This window comes from Cupressus sempervirens, chromosome 2 (genome assembly GCF_028749045.1).
Source record: "Cupressus sempervirens isolate cs-2001-9-10 chromosome 2, ASM2874904v1, whole genome shotgun sequence".
Taxonomy (NCBI): Eukaryota; Viridiplantae; Streptophyta; class Pinopsida; order Cupressales; family Cupressaceae; genus Cupressus; species Cupressus sempervirens.
This window is the reverse complement of record NC_143119.1, coordinates 602,172,919-602,181,865: the sequence shown is the minus strand read 5'-3', so window position 1 is coordinate 602,181,865 and position 8,947 is coordinate 602,172,919. Positions and strand designations below refer to the sequence as shown.

Sequence of the window (8,947 nt, the reverse complement as noted above, 5' to 3'; positions counted from 1 at the left end):
AAATAAAAATAGAAAGAAGTGAAATTCAAATTCTATCAAAATCCCAACTCTAAACCATGTATAAGCTATGAACCTCCTTGAAGTTAAAAAATCTTGATATATTACATGGTATTGGTTTTGATTTGATGATATTAGAATATTTGGTTGAAAAATAAGTCAAATTCAAATTCTATCAAAATCCCAACTCTAAACCATGTATAAACTATGAATTTCCTTGAGGTTAAAAAATCTTGATATATTACATGGTATTGGTTTTGATTTAATGATATTAGAATATTTGGTTGAAACACAATCAAGTGATTTCCTATTGTACAACTAGAAATATTGATCAAGTTTGCGGTAAACATATGACCAATCTACCAGAAACCTTTCAATTTTAGATTTAGAAATATCAAGGGAGTTCATATGGGAATAAAATGTTCTAGTGCAAATTTTTGTATTCTTTTTCTCTTCTACCTCCTCTAATAATAATCCACAAGAATATTGAAAGTTATTGAATGTGACAATTTTCTTTAAGCTAGGTTAAAACAAATATTAGTATAATTTATAAAGACAATCCTCAAAATATCGGTATGTGAGATGTTTGTCATGGGCATAATGGTAGAGTTAAGTTTATATTGTTGTAAAGAATATTGATGTTGCTTAAAATAGTTATACGCTAATAGTATGATCACTTGCAAAGCTATTTTAGAAGCAAATCTATGACTAAAAAAGGGGCAAAAATCACTTCAAAAGCTATTATATCACTTACTCTTAATGGTAGAATAGTGATGAATATTAGAAAGACATCAACATATTCATTAATGGTTTTAATGACGTTGAAAAAAACTAGATTAGAAGAGGAGGAGATTAGATTCAACATTTCTTATCTCAGTCAACCTCAAATTAGAATGTAATGCTAAGGTTAATACTATAAATGAGAACTAGAGTAAAAATACATGAGGTCAAAGGTGGAAGGTCTTTTTTCACTTCTAATAAATATAATGTGAACATAATTTTTATCTATTTACATTTAATTTTTTTACTTCAAATCAAAAAATAGTTGAAACTAGTGTAGATATCTTAAATAAATCTAACTAAAGAAATACCCATAGATATCCACTACAAAATAATTATAATTTAATTTACTATATATAAAATTATTTATATTCCCTTTATCTCCATTTATTTAGTTTTTTATTAACTTAAGCTTTTTATTTTAATTCCTTAAAAAATGGATGATTTATATCTCCAAATATTATAATTTAATTGGATATTTTATGTTGTATTTATTAAATTATTTTTAAAAGCATATTCTATTTATAATAAAATTTAAATTTTTGACATGTAGATGGTTGTCAAATTTAACCTAAGTTAACATTAACAAGCTCACGCCATCCCACTCCTGCATTCTGCCATTGTAAAATACCCATCAACATTAATTGAACATTTTTTAATTAGACCTCCTAAAAATCCCACTCCTGCATTCTGCCATTGTAAAATACCTATCAACATTAATTGAACATTTTTTAATTAGACCTCCTAAAAAATAACATTCTTAACCGTTTTAGAACACAATCACATAGTAAAATAAATTTTCATCATCACTCATTTACCAAATCATTAGAAATGTCACCACAAAGACAAAGATAAATAATTTTTTTAGATTAAAGTGTAAAACTAGATTAAATAGATAGACAGACATGATTTTGACTGTACTCACTTTAAGAAAGTGAGAATGCCCCATTCATTGATCGAACCAATCATTCATAAATTTATGAATACTTTCTAGAGAGCAACCACTACAAATGGCTTAAAAGTGCGTCAACATCTTCCAGGATGCAAGAATACATATATTAGAATACATTTTAGGGTTGCATGCTTGTTGTGAGAAACTGTAATCAAAGGCAGGCAATCTTGTGAAGAAGATTGCAGAGGGCAAGAGGTTGTGAAAAGAAAGGAGAGTGATCGCTGTCTTCCAATGTAAATACTCCCTCTGGAGGATTCTCTGCAATTGTGTAGTCCTGGTCTTGTGGAAGAAACAGCTTGTCCTTCTCTGTCTTCACAAAGTATCTCTGCACACTTCCATACTTTTGGGGAGTTAAGTGAAGGACCTCCTCTGCCACTGAATATGGCGTCGCTGTGAGGAGTAACTTGCTCAGGTTCACATCCTACAAAATTATTTCATTTCTTCACTTACCTATTTCTATTTATTTTTAACTATTTAACACTTTTAAATCTAAAAATTAATAATTTATTAACCATATTTAGAACGACAACTAAACCACACCAACACTTTCACCATTATAATTAAAAAAATCGTCACCTCTTCTGAGCTCTCGTTGTATAGATAATCTTTAACGTGGTCGACATTGAAGGAAGCAAAGATGGGCTGTTCAGAGCTCTTTCCGTTGCTGTAATTTAACTTCACCACTCCATTCGCTAACAGCCTTGGAAAGACCTGTACATGAACGAATGTATTTCATAGTCAGAATTCAGAATGACTTAATCAATCGAAAGAAGAAGCAAAGAAAAGAAAAGGGTAAAATGGGAAGAAAGGTCCCTGAGGGAAAGCAGAGGCCAGATAGCTCTGATTGGTGCGGGGCATGAAAGAGGCTATGAATATTGCCTTTGATATCTTGTGTGGATACATCTCCATTGCATATGACACAACACTTCCTGCTAGGCTGTGCCCAACAACAATCACCTGCAAATTCCAATTACAAATTTCACTAAGTCTCTATATGGGTATAATTGTCAAACAACAAAACATATACATGGATGGCGAGAGTTTTTTTTATTAACATTCTCTAATCTATCACATGTTTTATGAAAAGGACCTTTTCTCTAATTTATTATATTGAATTTTTACGGTTCTCTACTATTCTCATCACTTATCCTAAAATAGCAATTACTAACTAATTATTAACTGTGTGAATTGTGAACTCTTGGGGCGATCTTGTATCTCTCGGTTCCTTTTTTTTTGGATACGTATCTTTAATATTTAATTAATAGGAAAGGTCTATTCATCAAAAAATTGGTAAAGTGTGAAGGCCAACAAACATGTTTGTCTTTTCCTTCCAATTATGTGCATTATGTAATGTAATTAGAGCCTTTATATATGCTGCTTCAACATAGTTCTAACCTAACTTTTACATAATTAATACAATATGCTGCTCAATATGAACGTAAACCACAATAATTTTGTATTGTGTTTTCTCTTGTCTAATTTGATTGTTCATCTGCTGTTTTCTTTTTGCCAATCGAATCCCTTCAAAAATCTAATAATTTTAAATTTAGTGAAAGTTTCAAAAGTGGTAAGAAGTTCTTCACAAATAACTTTGGAAGCATTTGATGTTTGTATCTTCACGGTTGGAAGAAGCATGGTTACCTTGTTAGGAGTGGGTATGGAACTGAGATATTGAAGAAGAGGATTGGAGTATTGGGCGAGGGAATTGACTTGATGGGCGGGAGCATCAGTGTTATTACCATTGGAAGTAAGATCCAAAGCTGCTAATCGGTGCCCTTTTCTCTGCAGCAACGCCACCACTTTATACCAACACCAACCTCCATGCCCAAGTCCATAAATGTAATACCTGCCCCTGCAAAACAAATGCCACATCAACAATCTCTGTAATATGTGGAAAAATCAATGAGAGTCAAAGTCTTTTGAATATTGACTAGTCAACATTAGTCGATTAACTATCATTAACTTTACATATATGCTCAAATTTAAAAGAAACTATAAATTCGTTATCAGATTACTAATACCAGATACCAGATACCAGGTGGTAAACCATGATGACCAAGTTGAAAAGAGCTCCAAAACCTGTCTAAGAACACAAGGCGAGAATATTGTAGGAGTGCTTTTCCACCCTACCACGAAGTTGTTAAGCTTCCCCGAAATCTTTCCTGACATGAAAGATACCCAGCCCGGCAACGAGATAGTCTAAACAAGTAAAACTTAGAGGAGTAATGGAATTTGTGTTGTTAAAATAAAATTCATGGTCTAATTACCATTCACTAACACATGGATATCTACATTAGTGTATGAAAGAAAGTCAATAACATTTCTTAATCAACATGTACAAAACTGTTTTCTATCACATTTGTATTTCCATTATGCATTATCTACATATATGCATCAGTTCAAAGTAATGTAACACTTAATGCATTTATTTTAATCTATGTCATCAAGTACAGTGTAGTTTTAACAAGTCGTTAAAATGCAAATGACAAGGAGATGTTATCGAAAATTCCTCATGCTTCTCATAATATTCTTGAGAAATAAATAACAAGGATTCATATCCTTCTTTCTTGGTTTATCAGATGGAAGCATACTTTCAATTTCTATATCATTAGGAACTTTCATCCATTTGAACAACTTTATTTCCAAGTAAAAACATATGCAGTGTTTGAGCACTAACAAAAAAATAATAATCATAAACATTCAATTTTCATTGTATTTACTTAAAATAATAGAATATAATATGCCCAAAAATTGCATTAAATAATCAGATTGTGTTATTAGGAAAACATTTGTTTATTTTTATGGAATGCCATATCCAGAGTTTGAGTTATATTAACATTTGTTTTAATCTACTAGCAAGAATACTTTCTTCAAATAAAATAATACATAGCTATGACATTCCTACTCACTTCCTCTATGTTTGAGTTGCCTTTAGACATCACTAACTTCAATAATAATTGTTCTCTACTGTTCATGCATAGCCAGCTCATTGACACATCCAACAAGTAATAATAAATAAATGTGTGTGATGAAGTTCACCATCTAGGAAATGAAACATAAGGAGTTTTTCTATAAAAAAAATATTTTAAATTGTTATAAATAGTGAATAAGAGGGACAGTAGCTGCAACTTATTGAACACAACATTGGAGATCAAATCCAACATTTACCATGGTTCAATGCTAAATTTAGATTTTTATATTTGATTGATACCAAGTTAATGGTGATCCTCTCTTTCAAGAATAGAATAGTTGAGGAGATTGTTTCAATAGAATAATTCCACTCATCAGTAATAAGAAATCTGACTTCATATGAATAAAAGACTTGCTTCTAGACATCGAATGAGATAGCCGATAAAAAAAGAGAATGTTCACAGTATTTTGGATAAACACACAATACTAGGATAATCCTATTTATACTCTTTGAGCTAGATGACCCATATCCTATTCATAGATAATCGGCTAAAGGGGAAGAAAAGGAACATTCATGTTATAGTATAGAATCTTCACCATTTTCCTAATGTATTTCTGTTCAATTAAACATTTATAACAAGTATTGTAGATTAATAGGCCACACAATCAATTCATGTACTAGGCTGAACTATAAGTTACATGCACACTACAAATTTTGCCATTTATAAAGAAATGATTTCTAACTCTATAAAATGATATCCAATCCATTAATCATACGGCAAAAGATCATCAAGAATGGTATTGAGTTGTTTAATGATAATGGTTGGGGGTAACGGTAATGTTCTATGTTCTTAATCGAAACCATAAATTTAGTCATCCCCACAGCCAAAAATCAAAGACACTATCATTTATCTAGTATTGGAAAACACGCATTTCATCATTTTGCAAAGGAAAGTTAGAAATTTAACAAAAAGATTGGAACCTGGTAATACTTCATGGTTGTCAATATCTCCTCTTGCGACGCTGCCCGTGGGCAAGTATGGACTTTAACAAGAAGGCTAATCCCAGCCTAGCGAGAGAAGAGCAGGTTGAACTATACGGATGCATTCAGTTATTCTCTTCATGGCATTTGCAAAAAGCTTCTTCGTCTTTCCTGCTTGGAGCAGCGCCTGATGCTCCTAACATCACCATCTTCATGTCATTGGTCTTGTCCATATGCCTGAAGGGTCATATATTAAGCCATTGTGCCTGGGAGAGTCGGAGGGCAACATGGTGTAGGGAGAACTAGGCGACTCCGGCGTGTCCGTGGGAGAAAGATCAATTGCGTCTCCCATTGCAGAAACCCTGCAACTAGTTGTTAAACCTTGATTTGAAGTGTTAAGATCGCTTCTTTTGTACCCTCTAAAACATCCAAAAACTTTCAAATGCTGGTCGGTGTATTTTCTGTATGCCCACCCATATACCCATATATGGAATACCAACCAAATCTTTAATCTTTCATGGCCTTCTCTCATTAGTTCTCATTTATTATCGGAGAGAGATTCTCGCAAGTGGGATATCATCTCGGTTATGTAGGTTATAACGATTTGGTGGTTATTTCCTTATAACAACTTTTAACAAAATTGGTCATGGTTTTATTCTAATTCACGCAATTAATTTAATGGCTTTGCCCAGGTGGCAATCCAGTATCGATTTATTCGGTATGTTAAGGAGTGGGTCGTGACAATGAACCAACACAAAATGAGTCATCTCCTCCTCCGCTTCAACTGCAGATAAAAATTAAGGCTGCTGCAATAACATTTGAATTGCATTGAAACTCAGTTAAGAGATTATATATGTGAGCAACAATTAAGAAGTCATAGGAGAAACAGCTCAAAAATATCAATGAAGCAGATGGTAAAATTAGAAATTAAGTACGGACCAAATGAGGTAAGACGAAGTTAGGATGTTGAAATTAGAAAGCATGGTGTGGATATTTATAGAAGCAAGTTATGAAAGCCTTGAATAATGTGATCAATATGAATAAAAATCGTTGACCCCTACAAGACGCCACGACACGCGCTTTAGAGACACACCTAATGCCGGATTGATCCTAATTTTAACTAGTTGGCATTCATATGTAGATAGACAATACTATATGGATAGTTTTAAATATCTAGAAATTTCCACCTTACGCTTATTTAAATGTAAAGTAAGATGTGCAGAGAGTGACAGACCCATTTAGTTCCACGTTGAAAATGAAGCAAATAGTTGGCAACGTCTTTTTATTCTATTAAAAGGAATAATGAAGGTTAAATGAATCGGGTTAATTTCTAATGCAAGAATGACTGGTGTGGTAGATGATCGTGGACACATCCTCCCTTTCTATAGTATTCAAAGGCTAGGTGAATATGAACCTGCCATATGCATTGTTCCTTGTTCTTTCATATTCTTCTCATGCCATTTGTTTCAAATTATGTGATAATATTATGTGCTTGTGGGTGGATAGATTGGATGGATCGATATTTTTCATGGTTTTATATAGTCAAGAAAATAAATGAATTGGGTCGTTGGATGAGTTGTTGCAATTAATTGATGCTTAAATGTTAGAAAAAGTGTTTTTAATTGATTGGTTCAATGGGTTGTTGGTCTTAATGTATGTTGGGGACTAAAAGTTTTTAATGAGTTGGTTTGATGAATTGTTGGACTTGATGCATTTTTAGGAACAATGAATTGGGATCCAACTACAAGTTGAAAATGAAAAATAGTCGCCGCTCTCTGACATTGGGAGGTTTTGGAATTGCCAATACGTTGAACATTTTATACGTAGTGGAAGTTGTACAAAGGAATTTACAATGTGGGTTTGTATAACATCTAACTTTGTTCCTATTTTAGATTTAACACTATAGTAAAAACAGAAGCATATAAACTAAAAATAAACTAGTTGGACTTTGTACAAGAGTTTTAGTAATCCAAATTTAGAGATACAAAAGAACAAATCTGGTGAGAGAAAAAATTGAATGTCATCATCACATGCAAAAATATTACAATAGAAAAACTAGTTCTAACAAACTAGCAATCGATGATGTAAAATAAACATTTATGGTTTCGGCTCCTACGTTCGGCTTCCGCTCCTATTTTGACTTTTGTTGTGCTTTTGCTCCTGTGTCTGCATTTGCCCTAGTTTCTGTTCTTGCTTCGACAGATCCCTTTCATCGAGCTTCTCCTACCCTTTCTCAAGTGGTCTTTGAGGGAGGGTTTCGTCCTTTACCCAAGGTGGGGGATGACCCCTCTGCTACTTTTCACGCTAGGGCTTCTCCTGATCTTGGTGGGGATATTCATTCTCTAGGAGTTGTGGGTGGTTTGACCATTTCCTATGCTAATGTGGTTTCCTATTAGGCTGGTCTTAGTGGTCAGGCTATGCATTCGAGGCCCCGTACTGCTATGCCTATTGTTGTAAGTAATCCCATTGTGATCAATCTAGAGTTTAATCTTCTCGATAATATTTCTACTTATGTGGAGGACTTCTCCTCTACTACTGCCATTTTTTATTTAAGGGGTTTTTGGTCCTCTCTATCAGATCTACATGCCTAGATTTTCAAATTCTAGGAGCCTATAGTTTTAGATATTGTCTAGATTTTCCTTGTGGCAAGGGGTTTTTCCATTGTGAAATTTGATTCTAAGGATGATCGAAATGCCATCCTTTGGTGTGGTTTCTCTTGGGAGGAGAGGTTCCCCTTGATGGCCAAACAATGGTATGTGGATTTTGATCCATCAATTGAATCCTTTAACAAGATTCTCCTGTGGGTAAGATTGCCTAATCTTCCTGTCCACTTCTGGCTGGATTCAGTCATGGTGGCTATGGGAGAGGCCCTAGGGGATTTCTCGCTAGTTGATACCACGTCTTCCAATGTGTTTCGGATGATGTATGCTCATATTCTTGTGGAGATAAAAATCTCTAAGGGGCTCCCATAGATGATTAAATTGGCCTCTCTGAATGGCTCTTGGATTTAGCTTCTTGATTATGAGGGCATTCCATTCAGATGTTAGAAATGCCATAATACTGGCCAACTCATAGTGCAATGCTCCTCTGGAAAGGTTAGATCAAAAAAGTCATCTTCTTGGTGGAAGGGGGTTTTGGATGATTACTACACTATTCAGAAAGTTCCCTTTGTTGGGGGTGGGTTGGTTGATTCTTCTTAGGATTCTTTGGAGGTGGATTTTGTTGCTGCTTCTCATGATTTAAATGTTTTCCCAATGGTGGTGGCCAATAATATTGTCCCTCCTTTGAATGTTGCTATTTCTGATTCGATTGTTGCTCTTCATGTG

General features: G+C 33.8%; 1 protein-coding gene across 1 annotated transcript; it reads right to left on the bottom strand.

Moving 5' to 3' along the window:
* Positions 1–1,880: 1,880 nt before the first annotated feature.
* LOC149574832 (putative methylesterase 15, chloroplastic) lies at positions 1,881–3,644 on the bottom strand. Its single transcript, XM_089812137.1, has 4 exons — positions 3,371–3,644; positions 2,547–2,686; positions 2,306–2,444; positions 1,881–2,150 (listed from the first exon to the last, which is right to left on the bottom strand). The coding sequence occupies exons 1-4, from the start codon at positions 3,599–3,601 to the stop codon at positions 1,881–1,883; spliced, it is 780 nt and encodes a 259-aa protein (XP_089668263.1). The 5' UTR covers positions 3,602–3,644.
* Positions 3,645–8,947: the final 5,303 nt, after the last annotated feature.

What these genes read in the sequence shown, in the direction of transcription:
- LOC149574832 (XM_089812137.1), bottom strand. Translation starts at nt 3,601, where the DNA reads ATGTGGCATTTGTTTTGCAGGGGCAGGTATTACATTTATGGACTTGGG. An exon ending in CCATACCCACTCCTAACAAG is followed by an intron (nt 2,687 to 3,370) that starts GTAACCATGCTT and finishes TGGAATTTGCAG; the next exon opens with GTGATTGTTGTTGGGCACAG. An exon ending in ACAACGAGAGCTCAGAAGAG is followed by an intron (nt 2,151 to 2,305) that starts GTGACGATTTTT and finishes ATAATTTTGTAG; the next exon opens with GATGTGAACCTGAGCAAGTT.